This window comes from Rhinatrema bivittatum, chromosome 4 (assembly GCF_901001135.1).
Source record: "Rhinatrema bivittatum chromosome 4, aRhiBiv1.1, whole genome shotgun sequence".
NCBI classification, from domain to species: Eukaryota; Metazoa; Chordata; class Amphibia; order Gymnophiona; family Rhinatrematidae; genus Rhinatrema; species Rhinatrema bivittatum.
Genome location: NC_042618.1, coordinates 420,724,009 through 420,744,020, shown reverse-complemented (window position 1 = coordinate 420,744,020; position 20,012 = coordinate 420,724,009). Strand labels below are relative to the sequence as shown.

General features: G+C 41.3%; 1 protein-coding gene across 4 annotated transcripts in view; it reads right to left on the bottom strand.

The window, feature by feature from the left end:
- Positions 1 to 20,012, bottom strand: part of PLXNA1 (plexin A1) — a 644,822-nt gene that overhangs the window by 77,771 nt on the left and 547,039 nt on the right. The window contains exon 22 of one of the 4 annotated variants that reach the window (XM_029601331.1): positions 3,793 to 4,230. The exons of the other annotated variants lie outside the window; for them this stretch is intronic. Coding sequence (XP_029457191.1) covers positions 4,153 to 4,230 — 78 coding nt within the window. The 3' untranslated portion in view covers positions 3,793 to 4,152. Of the gene's footprint in view, positions 1 to 3,792; positions 4,231 to 20,012 lie in introns of those variants that run through there. 4 annotated transcript variants of the gene reach the window in all.

Below are 20,012 nucleotides of genomic sequence, written 5' to 3'. Positions count from 1 at the left end.
AACCTCCTGACTCAGCACAGAGGAACAGTCCTCCATCTCAACCTACAGTCTTTAGCACCAGTAGCGTGGATGTTGAAAGCCAACTATCCTCAGCTTCCACAATATTACTGGCAGCAAGGAAACCATCCACAAGAAAGTCATAATTACAAATGGACAGGATTTGGACACTGGTATCAAACACTGAAGACAGACCCTTTTACTTGTTTTGTTCCAGTTCTGTTCAAATATTTGATGCATCTACTTAACATGGTCTTAAAATCAAATTTAGTATAAAAGTATATCTAGTGCCATTGCTGCTTAACATTGGCATGAAGGCGGCCAGCCAATTTCCCACCATCTAATAATCTCTAGGTTTATTAAAGGTCTTTACAATTTAAAGCCTCCTATTAAAGGACCTCCACCGCAATGGGATCTCAAAAGAGTGCTCCAGTAATTGATGAAACCACCATCTGAGCCTAAGGCTACAGCAAATTTGAAATTTGTGACATGGAAAGCACTCTTCCTTATAATCATAATTTCAGTCCAGACAGTAGGTGAAATCTTCCCTCTGTTCACCCAGATATTTAAAAATTGGGTAGTGTTACATACTTGTTCCAAGTTCCTAATAGGGTCATTCATCAAAATGCATTATGGCATTAACGCACACGATAACGCGTTAGCACATGTGCTAACATCACACATATGATAATAGTACTATCGTACGGCGCAAATGCAAATTTTTGGAAGGGGTGGGATTAAGAAAAGGTTTGGGTAGAATTAATTAAAATGAGGGGCAATATCGCACTGTGCATAGTATTGCACGGTTTTAATGCCGGAAATAACTACACCTTTTTTCCTGGCGTTAAGCTGTGCGATATGCCTGAACGGCCATAACACAATTCATGTTCCTTTACAAATTGCATTTCGGGGCTTGGAGAAGGAGTGGAGTAGGGGGAGGGTGGGGGGGGGGGGGGAGAGGGAGAGGCCTTCACAGTATTCAACTATTTATATGACTATAGGAAGGGCCCGCTAATAGCTCGAGGTGAGGTGTTGCTGGTGATTTAAGGTTTAGAGGTCAGTTTTACATGCAGAGTGAGACATACGAACAGCACAGTACATCTTGGTGAAGATCTGAAGTCATTTGGAGTGAGGAAAGTCTCACAAAGATGAGATTTCTACTATGTTAGCTCAGCCTAGCTTGATGGTTCCCTGTTATAGAGTCCATCAAAGCTAGCCTAGGTGTTTGTCTGTATGTGTGTGTGAGAATGAGTGCCTACCTGGGGTCTGTGTGAGAGAGAGAAAAAATGAGTTCCTACTAATTCTGGGGCAGATTTTTAAAAAGTACACGAGCGCGTACTTTTGTTCGCACACCCGGCGCAAACAAGAGTACGCCGGATTTTAATAGATACGCGTGTATCTTAAAATCCGGGGTCGGTGCGCGCAAGGTTGCGCAAAATCGGCAGCCTGCGCATGCCGAGCCGTGCAGCCTGCCTCCGTTCCCTCTGAGGCCGCTCCGAAATCGAAGCGGCCTCAGAGGGAACTTTCTTTCCGGCGTCCCCCACCTTCCCTTTCCTTCCCCTAAATAACCCACCCGCCAGCCCTAACTAATTCCCCCCCCCCCCACCTTTATTTCAAAAGTTACGCCTGCCCAAGGCAGGCATAACTTGCGCGCACACACGGACCGGCTGCCAGCACGCCATGTTCCAGTCTGGAGGCTGGTCCAGAGGCCGCGGCCACGCCCCCCGATGACGTGCCGGCCGCAACACGCCCCGCCAGGAAATCCCCAGGACTTACGTGCGTCCTGGGGCTTGCGTGCACCACTGAGCCTATGCAACATAGGCTCGGCGCGCGCAGGGGGTGGAAGGGGCAGCTTTTCGGGGGTTACGCACATATCTTACGCACATACCCCTTTGAAAATCTGCCCCTCTGTGTATGTGAGAGAGAATGAATGCCTGCCCATTCTGTGTATGTGCCTGCTTGTGTGTGTGAGACAGACAAGAGAGAGAATGGGTGCCTGCCTGGGGGTCAGTCTGTGTGTGTATATGTGTGAGAATGAATGGGTACCTGCCTGTTGTCTGTGGGTGAGAGCCTGTATGTATGAGGGACTCTGGGCGAATAAGAGTTTTTGTGTGCACGGCAGGGGGAGAGACTTAAGAGCCTGTGGGTATGTATGAGAGCATGTATGTATGAGTACGTGTGAGGGAGAATGGACTGTACTTGGACCGGTGCTTTTCAATATATATATAAATGATCTGGAAAGGAATACGACGAGTGAGGTTATCAAATTTGTGGATGATACAAAATTATTCAGAGTAGTTAAATCACAAGCAGACTGTGATACATTACAGGAGGACCTTGCAAGACTGGAAGATTGGGCATCCAAATGGCAGATGAAATTTAATGTGGACAAGTGCAAGGTGTTGCATATAAGGAAAAATAATCCATGCTGTAGTTACACAATGTTAGGTTCCATATTAGGAGCTACCACCCAGGAAAAAGATCTAGGCATCATAGTGGATAATACTTTAAAATTTTTGGCTCAGAGTGTTGCAGCAGTCAAAAAAGCAAAAAGAATGTTAGGAATTATTAAGAAGGGAATGGTTAATAGAACGGAAAATGTCATAATGCCTCTGTATCGCTCCATGGTGAGACCGCACCTTGAATACTGTGTACAATTCTGGTCGCCGCATCTCAAAAAAGATATTAGTTGCGATGGAGAAGGTACAGAGAACGGCAACCAAAATGATAAAGGGGATGGAACAGCTCCCCTATGAGGAAAGGCTGAAGAGGTTAGGGCTGTTCAGCTTGGAGAAGAGACGGCTGAGGGGGGATATGATAGAGGTCTTTAAGATCATGAGAGGTCTTGAACGAGTAGATGTGACTCGGTTATTTACACTTTTGAATAAAAGAAGGACTAGGGGGCATTCCATGAAGTTAGCAAGTAGCACATTTAAGACTAATCGGAGAAAATTCATTTTCACTCAATGCACAATAAAGCTCTGGAATTTGTTGCCAGAGGATGTGGTTAGTGCAGTTAGTGTAGCTGGGTTCAAAAAAGGTTTGGATAAGTTCTTGGAGGAGAAGTCCATTAATGGCTATTAATCAATTATACTTAGGGAATAGCCACTGCTATTAATTGCATCAGTAGCATGGGTTCTTCTTAGTGTTTGGGTAATTGCCAGGTTCTTGTGGCCTGGTTTTGGCCTCTTTTGGAAACAGGCTGCTGGGCTTGATGGACCCTTGGTCTGACCCAGCATGGCAATTTCTTGTGTTCTTATGTGTGTATGTGTTAACGAGAGAAGATAAAGTCTGGGTGTCCCCCTACCGCCCTAATCCTTGACAATCTCAGGGAGACTGGAAATCAAGTTCCCAGGTATGGACAGCAGGGGCTTTATTTATCATTAGTTTTAATTATTGGGTGTTATATAATATGTGTGCTGTTTTGAAATATTTTATTGGTGTTTGGGAAATTTAAAAAAATGTATATAACTTTAATAGATGTTTTATTTGTCAGTAGTTTTGAAATATTTATTCTTTTATTAGTATGATTCTGCTATTGTAATTGATGAATTGATGCTTTGTTTCTTGATGTCATTGTTTTATGAGGAATGGTGGTTCTGTCATTGTTACACTGTAGTCAAGTATATTAATCAAATTATCCTGGGTCTACCACAGGTATTAACACTGACAAGTATTACAAAAAATATACCCGTGTATTTCACTAAATTTTATCTTCAATTTTTATTATTTCACAAACCTTTAAAACATAACACATACCTAATTATATCATCCATACACACCACATTCACTCACACATCAATACACTATTAAAAAACTAACAATACAAACTTATTGCACTTTATCAATACTATTGCCACATTCCCTAGTATACAATATACACATACTTTGCTTCTGTTAATTACCCCAATTTTTCACCATCAATATTTAACACAAAATTCCTCAATACAAACTTATTGCACTTTAACAATACTATTGCAACATTCCCTAATATACAATTCGTTTATAATACGTAGTTAACATTGCAATTTCTTTAATATTGTCCCATCAATATTGCAATTTCTTTAATGTTATCCCGCAATTTCTTTAATGTTATCCCGCAATTTCTTTAATGTTATCCCGACAGGAAGCTCCTGTTTCTCCCAACTGGTTTCTTCAGGGGATTTTGTTCATATAGTAATTTGCAATGATAAATCTCAACTCGATTGCCCAAATCACAGCACTACCGGAAACCTTAAAACAAAAAACATGTACTAAATGAATACCTATTACAGCAATGCCATTCCTCTAATAAATATTTTTTAAAATATGGTAAATAATTTGAAAAATTGTTAGAAAAATATTAGAAAAATATTTGAAAAATATTATATTTCCCTAGTCATCGTTATCAACAAGACTGCACTTACCCAAGCTGCTATAGCTCCCATTTAAACCGCTACATATCACTTCAAGAACTGCTTTACCATTGTGTATTTCATCAGAAACTGCTTTACATCTCTACAAATTCAAAAATACAATCAATATATACAAACTGCACAATATCATCACATAACCAACTCTCCGTTTTTTAGCCATTATACCAACCTGGAATTTATATCACTATATCATTCCCTTATATTCTCATACAAGTATTTCATTGTCCATGCCGACCGTTATTCCATCATGTTGTCCTCTGTAACAAATGAACCACCTTTAATCTATTCTGTCCAAAATACTACCATAAGGTTTTCTTCTATCCAAAACCAAAAATCACTTACTTTGTTACATTTGAACCTCCTTACTTCCAAAACCACCATTAAGTGCAATAAGTTTGTATTGTTAGTTTTTTAATAGTGTATTGATGTGTGAGTGAATGTGGTGTGTATGGATGATATAATTAGGTATGTGTTATGTTTTAAAGGTTTGTGAAATAATAAAAATTGAAGATAAAATTTAGTGAAATACACGGGTATATTTTTTGTAATAATTGTTACACTGTAGACAGAGTCTGGCTTCTTGGGGTTTCCATTTCAGTTTTTGTTTGCATATTGCTGGTTCTAATTTGTGACCCTTTATTCTGTATCTGGTGAGGATCTGTCTCTGTTCTGTGCTTGTGACCAAGGGGAGAGATTTTTGCTAGCATGTAGGTTCTATGTAGGGATCCATACCAATCAGATTTGTTTTGTTTCCCCAGTAGGTGGTGTATTGGTATTCTGGGACTCAGTGTAATATTTACAGTGCTGCTTTTTCACAGGTAGGGTTCTTGTTTGAGTTCTTGGTGTTACCACTGTTATGTTATAAGTTTGCAGTTATAGATTTTGAGTGTCTTTTTTACAATGTGTCTGACAGTGGAAGGCGTTTGGGCTGCTGTTACTGTGAGGTGCCTGTCTGTATGTGGCGTTGAATCTGCTTCTCATTGTATATGTGTATCTGATTGCTCCTTTCAGCAACCTGAAGAGAATCAAAACTGGAATTTTGAGCTTCTGGCTGGCAGCGTGATTGCCTGCTATTTGACAAACTGTTCAACAGCTGATTGGTTGGTGAGAAACTTTGACATACATATACATACATACATACATACACACACACACACACACAAATATAATTATATACACAATGTAACCCAACTTTGGTGGGTGGGAGCCCAATAAATTATATGGATGTAAGGGGAGGGCCCCGAGGCTCAAAAACTCTGCTCACCCCCCGCACGAGACTGTAGGACACTCTTATTCAACTTAGAAAGGACTAAATTGCACAGAAAAATGACTCAACTATTCATATCCTTTGACGAAAATAAGAAAGGAAACTCAGTAATGAAATAGACTTTGTCCAGATGGCCTTCCTCAATATTATAAGGCACAAAACTGTCAAGTTCCAAATCATAGCAAAACGCATCAGCCAAGAGCTGTCGCCACAACATTACCCCATCTAATGACATCTGCAAAGCAGCAACATGGTTCTCAATACACACCTTTGCACAGCACTATTGTCTGGAATAAAAGTCTCATGAAGACAGGAAATTTGGACAATTTGTGATCATTAGTATTCTAAAATGATCATCCAACTTCCCGCTCAATAGCCCGGGATGCAAAAAAAAAAAAAAAGAAAACAAATAAGCAACTCTTAGCCGAGGAGTCCCATCTTGTGTGGCTCATATGTTATGGCTATCCACAGAGAAAGCAAAATTACTTACCTGTAACAGGTGTTCTCCGTAGACAGCAGAACAAACAGCCGCACAACCCTTCCCTCCTTCCTGGGAAACTGGACACAAGCTAGAGGTAAGACTGAAGGAAGCTGCATGGGGATGCTAATGCGGGAATTCCCACACATGCTCAGAAAAATTCCAGAAGTTTCTGGGCTAAGAGAAAGTAGAGGCCAACGCGGGCCATCGGATGACGTCACCCATCTTTGCTCTGCTGTCCATGGAGAACAAAGAAACTGCTTTCTTACAGCATGCGGCATGCACAGGTGGGCACGGGCAGCGGGGCTTTATCAGGGGCTCGATTCGGATCTACTGAAGTGGCGGAGCTTGATAAGCTCAGAAACTGGTCCTGACTGAGGCAGTGAAGAACAGCAAGAAAAGCTAAGGCGCAAGAAATATCCTTATTTCTGCTTTCACCAGCCTCAAGATGCAAAGAGTAAATAAATCAATAAATCCATATCTTTCTCAGGCTTGAATATGACAAGGGAAGGTGGGGGGGAGGGGTGTGTGTGTGTTCCCCTTATGTAGATCATCAAAAGATGTAAATGAACAATATAGAATTAAATATTTAATCAGGCCTCAATTCATACACAATTAAAAAAAAAACCCCAAAAGATAGTAGTGATGTGAATGCCTGAGTTTAGATTATTGCCGGTGTAAGTATTCCTTCACAGTCACAGTAATAGCCAAGTGTTACACTGATTCTGATTAAGGAGACAAATAAAAGCAAACTTGATTAAAACTGTATTAGGCCTACAGCAGTATATTTGTTTTATTTAATTTTTGCTTTGCTTTTTGGATAATCTTTCTTCTTGCCAAGGCTGTTTCTTGGGTTCTATCACCATTTTTAAATTACCCTTTTCCAAGGTATATTGCAGAGAGTGACTGCGAGGTGGGTGCAGGGACAATGAAACAGAGGCAGACAGACCAAAGCGATGCTAGAACATCTGATGGTGCAGCTAAAGAGAAAGACTTCCGGGTCTGGCCCCAGGGGCGGACTGCATGCCCCGGTGGGCCAGTCAGGTCGGTCACGTGACTAGCGTAGATTACAGCAGCACCATGCTTGCGGAGTTGCTGCGATCGATGCCAGGCCTTGCAGCAGCTCTTCTGGCAGAGCACCTCGGCCATAGGCACCGCTACCTGAAGGGTGCAATAGTGCTGCCGGAGATGTCGCCCTGAGGAGGAACAAGGCCGCAGTCCTGCCAGAATCACAGGCAGGGCCTGAAGAGGAGCAGCAATGCCACTAAGCGGCCCCCACCTAATGTTGAGACTGCAAAAAAAAAAATTATAATCCTTTCCACACCACTCCACCCTGCATTGGCGCCTTCCTGAATTCCTTTTCCCATACCAGCACCATCACCAGATATGCCTGTCTGGATTTCCCCTGACCACCAATGTAAGTGCAAATAATTTTTTAATATATTCATAGAAGACAGAAGAAAAGAGTGGGTGAGAGTGGGAGTATTATTTTTATTATTTTTATTAATTTATTTATTTTTTTATATACAGACATTCGATCTCAATCGAGATATCACACCGGTTTACATTCAGGTACTGTAGGTATTTCTCTATCCCCAGAGGGCTTACAATCTTAGTTTGTACCTGAGGCAATGGAGGGTAAAGTGACTTGCCCAAGGTCACAAGGAGCAACAGCAGGAACCCTGACTGTTGCTCCTTGTGACCTTGGGCAAGTCCTTAGGGCAAGACCTTAGGGCAAGACCTTGGGGAGCAGGCACCTTATGGGCCTGCTCCCTAAGTGAGCCTGGCACCATATTGCTTTGGCCGACCGGGCACAAGGCCCAGTCGACCTCCCAGTGTGTAGGGATCTATAGCAACTTGGCTTGTTCCATTTCCTAATAGCAAGTGATTTGGTGTTTTTGGGCCTAGTGCAATATTTGCGATCTTGCCTTTTTTCATAGGAAGGCAACACTGTTACTATCTGAAGGCTGACAATTAGCGCTGTTTTGGTAAAGGAGGTTTACTCTATTGTAATTCAATTTCTTATAGCTGTCTAAGGGTCAAGCCCAAACCCAAAATATTACAGTAGGCCTAATACCATGTGAATTCTAAGTGTCTTTTTTGAAGCATTTTTTGGCTGGTACCTAAGTAATGCATGTAAATACATATACGTTTTTGTAAGTGAAGTTTTTCCTCAGAAGACTGTACTTTGATGACCTTTTTCATGTAAGCTCTGTTATTAATGCATAATTTTTAATTGTGTGTGGGAAGGGCTGGAGGAGAGGGAACAAGGCTGTAAGGATCCCGTAGGGCACCACACACATATCCTCCACCATTCACCCATCTCCCACATCCCCGGTGCACAGATGCTGGGGAAACATGGGAGACAGGTGGTAGGGTTCCTGAGTGTGTGACTGGGTTGCCAGATTCCTAGAAATATTATCACTGACACTATCTGCCACTCCTCTGGGAATGTGGATGTTTGAGGGTTGAGGGAGCTGACCAAACAGGGACATTTTGTTGGTGCCGCCTTACAATTTTGTTCCATGCCAGGCCTCAGGCCCTGCCTAATTGTAGAATTGCACGGTTCGCAGGTATAGAGCCTGGGACTGGTAAATTTATTTATGCTTATTAATTTTAAGGTGTATGTATGCATATATATGTAAATTATATATATATATATATATATATATATATATATATATATATATATATTTATTTTATTTATTTAACATTTTTCTATACCGACATTCGTACGAGACATCACATCGGTTTCCAGACAACAGCGAATTCAGCCAACAGGGCTTTACATTGTAACTGATATTATAACTGGGGGGAGGGGAGGGAAGGGGCAGGGCAATAAATTGGAACTATATGAGTAAGCTGGGAAAGGTGGGGGGATACGGGGGTTTATTTACAGAAAGGCAGGAGTTATGTACATTCTATATGCATTCTATTATATACAATCAATATACAAGGTGAGGGGGTTGTGGGGGGGGCTGGGTTAGAGAGGGATGGGAGGTAGGGGGGTGGGGGGAGGAGAGAGTCTGGGTGTGAGGTGGGTTGGGGAGGGGGTGAGGGGGTGAGGGGGGGAAGGGAACTGGGATGGCAGATTAAGAGTATGCGTGCGTGAAAAGCCATGTTTTAAGTTTCTGTCTAAAAATCTTAGGACAGATCTCAAGGCGTAGACTGGTGGGCATTGAGTTCCATAGCTTGGGACCAGCTAAGGAGATGGAGCGTTGTTTGGTGTAAATTATATGTAAATTATATTGTGTGTGTAATTGGGTACCCATGGGCCAGTATGGAGAAAAATCCCCCGGGCCAATATTTTATTTATTTTAGAAGAATTTATATTCCACGCCCACCTAGGTTCGGGCCCCTATGAATCCTGGAACTCACAAAGCCGCACACCCAGGGAATTTTGCAAGCTAATAGGGTCATGGCTGACTTGTCTGCTATGTTGTTTGCTGGTGACCAGCTCCAGTAAACCTCAGGCAGGCACAGAGTTCGGATACATGTTGGAAGGGAAGGAAAGAAAGATTCTTAAGAGCAAGTAAAAATGCAGCATATTCTCAAGCAGATATTCTGAGTTGCCAGCAATGGAGTTTAATTGGCGACATAGGAACAAGTGTTAATGGCTGAGGAGACAGACCCTTTTTTCACTGTGCTGTAATAAAAATAATTAGCACTATGGTAAGCATCTTTTGGCATGAGAGACCTTGTAGACGGGGTGAGGGCTTTGAGAGGAACCTGGCTGTTATGCAGCTGCAGGGAAAAGGGGAAGCAGGAAGAGGACAATGACTATTGATGCTTAACTGCCAACACGAAAGCCTTTTCACCAGCTTGGTGGCTTGACTGCAGGGCAGATATGGGTGTGCAAATAGCACTGGGTCTTGCTCCTGAGGTTGAATGAGTCATTGCCAAAGGCAAAGAGCAGATATGCTTTTAAGTTTGACAATGGAGGGAACTTGATCACTAGTAGTCATATTTTTTCTACAGAGCCCAATTAAGAGCAAGGGGCATACTACAGACAACAATGTTTTGAAGTATTATAAAAATACCACCAGTTATAAATTTGGATAGAGTTTTTCATCAAAAATGGATCCGAACATACTTCAAAATTTTACTTAACCTACCAGGGTGCCTACCTATGAAAGAGAGCTGGACTGCTTTTGTCCTCGCAATTCCTCTAGGTGGTCTCCACCTCTTGAAAGTTAACCCTACGTTTGTTATAGTAATAGGATCAATAGGTGATCCAGCCCTTACCTTCTTCAAAACAAACACCACACAGTTGTGTGGTGGGCACACAACTGAACAAACAACCTCTAGATCTCTTGGAAATGTTATTGTCGTCTATATAACCAGGGTCCCAGAATGTATGCTGCCTTCAGAGATAGGCTGCTCGGGATCTTATAAAACGTTTAGTCTCTCCACTTATGGCGACCTCTATAGGCAGGCCTCAGATGAGGAGAATAAACTTATTCATGAGCTCCTTATATTTCAGAAGGTTATTTTAACTGTAGCCAATATCTTTTGTAATAATAAACTGAAGTCACCTAGAGGGCTGGTGGTGAACTAGAGACCATGAGCTTATCCATTTTAAGGAACTTATCCACAATGGACTTTTGGAAAGCATCTTTAGTGATAAAGCCCTAAATCTCTCTTAACCTAACATACATTTTTCTTGTTTTCCAAATGCAAAACTATGGAGAAGTGAAATGCTTCTTCTGCAAGCAGTTCATCTTCTTTTTTTTTTAAGTTATTTCTGCCCCCTTTGTTCTGTAATCAAAAATGATTTATTTCTCAGTTCTTTTAAGTATCTCCCTATCCTTCTGTAAGTCTATGATCTCCTATATTAGGAAGAAAAGTGTAAAGATTGGACAGTGAATTCTTATCAGAAACGTGTCAGTTCTTCACGTTAAGTGGAAGACGAATAATTCCCCTCAGTATTACTCTTTTCCCATCCTATGAAAGCAGGACACAAATTGGAGATAAGAACTTTAAACTCTTTTGAGTATCTGTGGCCACAGAAAAGGCACAGAGGTTGGTCTGTAGAGAAACCAAAGAATAATGAATTGGAAGTTCCCAGCAAACAGTGAGCAGAAAGGGATTCTTGAGGCCGTCTTCCATGGAACTCTACAGAATATACATGCATTACATGATAGAACATCACACAATACTTAAAATTTTTCGGAGAGCATCAGCATTGACCAGTATATGATGGGGAGTCAATAAATAAGATGAAGTTAAGCTGTTTTGATTATTCCCCCATATATAACACTTCCAGAGAACAGCAGCAATTGGTATTTGTACTTTTTATTTATTATAATTTTCAAGGAGAAAGCATGTCCAGATACACTAAAACAGCTATATATATTTTAAAATACCACAACAAATCTTATTCCATCATCTAGATGGTCAACTGCTACTATTACTTAACAGGGAAACTCTTTAACGAGCATATGCACAAGGGAAAATTTCATGAGATCCATCATCAGAAGTGGCCATTGGTTGTACATATGGGGTAGATTTTAAAAGATGGATACGCCAATTTTATAACATGCGTGCATTATAAAATCTGTTGGCCGCATGCATGTGCGGGCAACGCGCGCAAAGGGGTGAATTTCTGCAAAGTATGCGCGGCGATGCAATCGGGCCTTCCTTAATTGGAGCGGACTGGGAGGGAACTTCTCTAACCCCCTGCCTAACCTTCCTACCCCTTCCCCTCTCCTCCTTACCCCCTAAACCTAACCTACCTTTCCTCAATTTTTTTTTTAATTTATTACTTACTGCTCCTCAGGAGCAGAAATAATTTATGCACGCCGGCCAGCTGCCGGTGTGCGCTTCCCCCAGGAAAGCAGCTAATGGTCGCTGTTCTGGCCGGCCTCCGTCCTGCCTCTTCCCACTCAGACCATGCCCCGGGCTGCCCCTTTTTCAGGGCCCGGCACTTATGCGCATGGCCGGGCCCTTCTGAAAATGTGCTTGGTGTGCACAGGGCCCAGCCACGCCCTAAGTACCGATTTTTACGTGTGCCAGCCTTTTAAAATTCGGATGATAATCTTGACAGTTTTCTATGATAACCAGTTCAGTGACTCCTGGATATGCAGCTAATATCCACAGAATTTACAAAAAAATCCCCATAAGAAAGTCTCACAATTAAGAAAAAATCCCTGCTGGGCCATGGGATGTTAATAAAGTTGTAAATCCAGTGTGGGAGTTTAGTCCAATCTTTAATTTGTAAGAACTAAGAAACTCTTCTCTTAAATCAACAGCTCCAAAACTTTTCACATCCCATGATCTATACCAAAACTCAAAAAATTGTAAAATACAAATTGTAAAATACAAATTTTTATTCTTTAGTTTTCTACTCAATTATTCTCTTTAAAGCTTAATCTTGGGACTAAACTGAAAGCCTTCCAGGGCTATGGGGACCATGTAGCTCCTTGTCAAGGAGTCCAGATTTTAACCCACTGCATGCAGGAAGATACGGTCCCTGCTTTTCCTGCCCCTGGCCTACAAATTCCCTTCCCCTCTTCCCTCTCTCTCTATCCCTAGCCTGCAGTCCTCCTCCCTCCAGCCTCGCCTGCCTATCCCTTCCCCATTCCCCCTTCCGCCTCCTCCAATCCCTTCCCTCATGCCCCACTCTACTCCTGTCCCTAATCCTCCTCCTCCTCCTAGCACTCCTGCCCTCGTCCTCCTCTCCTCACGCTTTTCACACTCCATCCTCCTCATTCCTCTTCACCACAACCACCACTCCTCCTTCCCCACAACCGCCACACCTCCTCACTCCTTCACACAAAAAGACAGACAATGTGACAAACCAACAAAAACTTTCACACACAGAAAAAGACAAGAGAGACCAAAGAAAAGGGAAACAGATGAGAATGTCAAACAGGACAACTCACTCAGTAATCGCAAGAACCGCCTAACCTCCAACTATCCACTAACCAACACCACCTACCTCCTCTCTCTCTCCAACTCCCAACACACCCTCTTAGAGGCAGCTGCAGGAAGCCGGTATATATAAACCAAAAAAACAGTGCACTACACATAAATCTACACGTGATGAGCTAAGGCATCACGCTTAGCGGAAATAGCCTATGCAATGCGGATGATAGGAAATTAGCCTGACCAGCCCCATCTTTTTGTTATCCGGACAAGTAGTGCTGAATATCGGCCTCCATGTGTGCAATGGGGTGGATCCAGGACTGGATCAGTTTGTCCTTATTGACATGGAACTATATGGCTATCCTCTCCAGGACCCAATAAGAATCCAGATCCACAGTTCAGAAACCACCGTCACAAATCTTCAGCAATCATAACATGTGGAAGGCAAATATTTTCTGAACTTTATCTTTTTGCTGACACAAGCTGTATGTTTTAGATTGAATGCAAACTGACAGAGAAAACATGCGTAAGAGACTCTCATTGAAGTAAGGTATGTTTGTTTTTAGAGATAGGCGAGAATATTCAAGATTGCTGATATGACTGAATATTTTACCAATGGCCACGCATTCCTTCACCTCCTCTACCTTGTTTCCCCAGCTAAGGCCTATGGGACCTCTAAGATTCGCATCCAAAAAAAGATGATCTGTCAAAATGTCAGTCAGTGCGGCATATTTGGATCAAGCAAGCATGGCTTCAGTCTAGTAAAACCTCTTGTGTGTGCCACCAAGAACTCTTCTAGTGTCCCTTGTGGATGCAAGTGTGAGTTTGTTTTGATCTTTAGGATTTTGCATACATGGATCTTGGTTTCTTGAAGCAATGTTCCCTTTCTCATCCTTAAACATGTGGCAAACAGCACGTATCTGTTTGCCACCTTATGCAAATTTTTGGGAAAAAAAAGGTTTTCTAAATCAAAACAAGTAAATACATTCTCTTTTGGAATATTTTCTCTGCTTTAGTACCAGATTTGGGCCAACTGGTGATGTCACTGAACAGATGACCAAAGATGAAAGTATTATTAATAAATAAGCACAGACTTGTAGACCATTAGGGTAACAAATAGCCTTCCAACACAAATCAGTTTTATTTTAGACCCTCAAACAAAATGTTACTGCAAGAGAATACTTGGATGTTCCTTAAACCCTGTTCATGCCTGACTTCAAGCTCATAGTCAAGACCGTAAAGGGGGTTTACATTTTTTTTTTTCAATAGAAGGAATTCGTCCACATTTTATTTTTCCTGCTCTTCCAAAGAATTTCAACGGAAGTCTGCTGAAAGTGTTCAGAAATTTCACTGGAAGGCTTCCATGAAGTCTTAGATGCTGAAAATGTGGAGGGGCTCAGAATGGATGATCTCCCTAACTTGCAAGAGTTTGCTTAAAATCTGGCTGTTTACTTGTACTTTTAGAATGTAATTTTCAATAGTGTGCGTAACTCAGCATCTAGTTGTAAGCTGGCGCTCCTAAAGTTATTCCTGTATTTTAGTAAACTGTGCAGCACATGTTTCAGTATCTGCACGTTTTTATGAAGGGATTTGCATGGTTTGTGCACCTGTTTTAGAAGGCGCGCACGCATATATCTTAAGTGAAAAATGACCAACATGTGCATGTATTGGCCCTTCTGTTTACATGTAACAGCAGGCATTTTGTAAAGTTGGCTGATGAATACACCCTCCACCCACTTGCTCCAGACCATCCCAAAACTGCAGACAAAATGGAAGTCAGATTAAAATTTGTGACTTGATTAGCAGGTATAAAAACACGTGCACATGTCTGACATCTGCACGTACTCTGCTTATAAAATACGTGTGCGCATATTTTCTGACCCTGCCAGGAAAGGCCCTAGCAACACTCTTTCTCTGCACATACCTTTCCCTACAGCAACAGAAGTACATGTGTTTGTTTGACCTTCTTGTTATTTATACAGCCTGTTTGAAGTTTTACATATTTATGTAGTTAAATTAAATTATTTATTTATACATTTTTATATACCGACATTAGATCAGTGATGTCACATCGGTTTACAGATAACGGAAAGGAAATAAACGGGGTGGGGGGTGCTTATTTCTTACAGTGAAACGTATTTCTGACAATGCAACGTAATGAAACTTAAATTCTTGCGTATTTCTGACGAGGCAACATGATAAAAAATATAAAATATAATAAATATATTTGCAACTTATATATATATATATTTGCATTATATCTAATGCAACTTAATGAGACTTGAGTTCTTATAACGAAAAGTAATGAACATAATGAGCATGCGACAGGGGACTTGGAAGCAGAAAAATATGTGTAACAAGGGTCGGACGGGAATATGGTGCTACAAAGGAGGGAGGTGGTGGGGGGATAGGATCATTGGGGGAAGGCTTGTTGGAAGAGCCAGGTTTTTAGGTGTTTTTTTGAAGAGTTGTGTTGAGGGTTCAGATCTTAGTTGTGCTGGAAGGTTGCTCCAAAGTGAGGGTCCGGCTATGGACAGTGCGTGTTCTCTAGTTATGGTTAGATGTGCTTCTTTTGGGGTGGGGATGGGGAGAAGACCGGTGTTAGAGGATCGGTGTGTGGTATCGTAGTGGCGTATTTAACCAATTTAGATTGTCGTTGTGGAGTGACTTATGGATGAGTGATAGGACTTTGTGTTGTATTCGGAAGATGATGGGTAGCCAGCGGAGGTCCTTGAGGATGGGAGTGATGTGGTCCGATTTATTTCTGTTTGTGAGGGTTCTGGCTGCTGCATTTTGTAGTAGTTACAGCGGTCTGATTGTGGCGGCAGGGAGGCCGAGCACAATTAAAAGGATAAGGTAAAACCAGGGAACACAGAGAGGAAATGCATTAGTCTCTACCAATATTTTTAGTTTAGACAATTTTGCTGTCCAACTCCATAGGGGTCAATTTTTTAAACACACTTGGTGCTTGACTTAGGTACCTAAATTTTAGATGCCTACATTTAGGCCTATAATTCATTTTCTAGATTTAGGTGCCTGTTACAGAAAATCAGCTCCAAGTTCCAAACTTTTCTCCCTGCTCTAACTCCGCCTTCAAAGTCTCTCACGTTTTAGAGACCTAAATTTAGGTGAGTATCCCCAGCCAAATTTTAAAGAAGTTGATTTAGGAATCTAATTCCCAAAGTGAGGCACCTAAATACTTTGCAAATTAACCGCATATTGTATAGTGCCAGTGTTGCTTTTGCAATAATATGCCTCCATGTTCTCAATCCTCAATCCTCTGACAACATAAGAAAAGCACTGAATGTTAGCTGCAGATCACATCAGCAAAGGCGGTTTCTGCCACTGTAACTAAGACACACAAAGCACAACAGAATGCACCAACAAGAGCAAATATAAACAGTGATGGAGAAATGTCCAGATAGAAGTTGGGAGATCTCCACAAGTAGGAATTTTTATTTGTTTGTCATATCACCAAGAGCCTCTGTTCAGAACTGTATCAGTTATTTATTACTCACAAGCAGGACTGTGCGCTGGCTGCAGCATACGGCTCAACCCACAATTGGACCCATGTTTCAGATGCACATCCATAACCCCGGATGCAAAACGAAGGCATTCAAAATGTGCATCCAATTGTGCGCATAGATAACAGTGCTCATCACGTGCAAATGCATGTTGATGATGCTATTATCTATTCCCCTCGATGTCAGAAACTAAAATTTGCGCCTGACGCGCACAATTTTACTTGCCAAAATTAATGCCTGTCCCGAGCAGGCACTAATTTTGGAGGAGCCCTTAAAAGGGTACTGCTTTTCTGTACTTCCTCCGACTTTATATCGTGGCGATATTAAGTCGGAGGAACTAAAAAATTAGAAATGTCCCAAAAAAATTTTTTTTAATTAAAATTGAGCCATCCATTTTCCCAACAGCTCCCTCTCCCGAGCGCCCACTGCAGAGGAGGCGTTGGGGGAACAGAATTTTCCCCTAGCACCTCCTTTTTACCACAGCAAGCCATTTGCATTTTGCATTGGGCACCTCGGAGAGGTGGATCGGCAAGCATTAAGGGAGCGGGAGCTCAATCATGAGTGCCCGTTTAATGTGTGCCGATATTGCATTGGCCTGAAAGTAACAAGAGTAGATGTCAGTAAATAAGGATCAATTGTGCAGGTGCCTGTGTCAGGTAAAATTAGATGAATGTTGACTAAATTAGGGAAGGATCTGAAGATGAGTGTTTTGTTGGTACACAGAGTCTCTATAATTTCATTGGATTTGATGGACTATTTAATCTGTTTTCAGAAATTTTGATGCTATTTCAGGATTTGGTCATTTTGGGAGGCTTTAATATTCTGTATGAACCTGAAAAGCATCCTTTATTTTGTGGCCTTTCTGGACTTCTGTATCATGCTAAGAATGCAAATCATAACTTTTCCCACATATCAAGCAGGAAATTTTTAGATTTGAATTTTTTTTTTGTACCGATTTTCAGAATGGAGGAGGTTGACCTGACCATTTTGTTAATTATTTTCAAATCTAGGGAAAGGATAGTCCTATGGAATGAAGGTAAAAAAAAAAAAATCTAGAATAATTCCACATACTGATATATTTAAAGTGGATACTATTGTTGAGACTCTTGGCCCTACCCAATTGATTGTGAGGAACGTGTCAACGAATTGGTTGATCTTTGAAATTTGGAAATGCAGAAGGCAACTGATATCCTTGCTCATGAAATAATGATTAGAGTTAATCAGTAGAAGAGCAGCCCTGGGTTTTCAACTTAAATGTCTTAAACAAGAAAGTAGGAGGACAGAATATTAATGGAGGGACACAAAGTCAAACGACGATAAAGAGACCTATAAAATTCAGGCACTCAAATACTGGAAGATCATTAAGGGAGTCAAAAAAGCTTAGCACAGAGTTTATTGAAGAGCTTAAACAGACCACAGGAGTGTTTTCACTCATTAGACATCTTACTACCTTTAGATATGAAGAAGGAAACAGTCATTATTAATATTGTGTACTGATTTTTTAAACCCTTTCCAAGGCAAGATTGCTACCATTTGTAATTATTTTTTATCAAGAATTCATTTGGAGAGTTTAACCCAACCCCTTAAGAAGTTGTTGGAGAGATCAGACCATATAGATGATTTTTTTATTAGGAATTGGGTTTTTACTCTTATAAATGGAGATGGTCCTTGTCCATCATTTTTAATCAAGACAGCTATGGATTCGTTTCTTGAGATATTATGATGTTAAATTCTTCTCTTCAGGAGAATTTATTTCATCCACAATTAAAATGGATAATTGGTCAACCTCTTCTAAAGAAGTCAGATCTTGATCAAGAGAAATCAAATTTTCAGGCAAATCTGTCCTTTCTAGGGAAGATCATTGAGAAATTAATGGCAACAAAGTTGGTAGATTTTATAGGTAATGAAATTTATCCAATAAATGCTTTGTCAGGATTTTGGAGATTACATAGAACTAAGTACTGGGTGAGGTTTGACCTGGTGAGGTATTTGGACAGAGATCTGGATGTACATATTGTGATGATGTATTTACCCACTGCCTTTGATATGATTAATCATGATTTATTGGTTGACTGGTTGAAGGCAGCGGGTATTAGGTGGTTAAATTATTTTTTTTACAAAATCGACCCCAGCAGGGTTATGGGTATTTAGTCCAAAGAATGGGAACTTATATGCTCCATAGGGCTCGATTCTGTTGTTATATTTGTTTAATCTTTATATGTGGAATTTTTCTGTGAAATTTTTCATGGGAATGGATTGAATTACCACCTGTACACCAATTTGTCCTCTTGAAGTTAATGGGAGTTCATATATTAAGAAAATCATTTGCTATTAGGAAAAAGGTATCCTGGTGCCAGGCGAGTAAGTCATGAATGTATGAATGTATAGACCCATATTATGAATGTCTCAAACAATCAAATATGAGTGTCTCTTGTGAACTGTTGTGATCTTTATTAGGAATAATGGTATATAAAACATTTAAATACATAATGGATCCTGTTAAATAAGAAGCATTATCGATGGCAAGTCACAGAGTATGGATTGTCATATAGAGTTGGTATGACTCTTACTCTGGAGCCAAAAGGTTAGGTGGAGGTATGATTGGATAATGATCTATCAGTGAAAGCACAAGTGTCAGCTATTACCCAGTCTACTTTTTTGCAATTGTATATCCTTAAACAATTATGACATTTCTTTCCCAAGATCATCTGATCTCAGTGAGATGCTGCCATAGCCACCAGGTGTTACTGTGCCCAGCGGAAAAGCTCCTGGGCCTCCTAAGACACAATGAGAGTCCTGGTCCATCCCTTGGTGGCTAATATAAGCTACTGCAGTTGCACTGTCTGATAGGACTCTCACGCTAGATCACACAACTGCGGCACAAAAAAAAGCAATGCCATGAGAACCACCTTAGTTTCCAAATGACTGAATAGACTATGAAGCCTACTCTGTTGACCACTGACCCTGAGCCGCTTGCCCCTGACAAACAGCCTCCCAGCCTTTCAGATTAGCATTGGTGATCACTATCACCTAATCTGGAATCTCCAACTGTACGCCCATCTCCAAATTGGCCCAAGAAAGCCACCAGAAGAAACTAGACCTGGACTCCCCTAGTAGTGGTAGCTGGATCTGAAACTCCTCCAACTGAGAGTTCCAGCAGGATAGAAGCACCCACTGAAGAGGCCGCATCTGTCCGAATGTCCAGCATAGAAGCCACTGAATCCAGAACCTGCAAGTAATCCCAGACTCTGGGATTACTTGCAGTGGATCTGTGCCTGCAACTTAAGCACCCTCTCCTCTTTGAGAAACACTTTGCCTAGTCTGGTAATGAACAGAGCTCCCAGGTACTCCAGCAACTGGGTTGAAACCAAGTTGCTTTTTGCCTAATTAACCACCCAGCCCAGGGTCTGCAACCTCTACATGACTTGCTGAACTGACTGCTGACAAAGTCTTCGGCTTTGCCC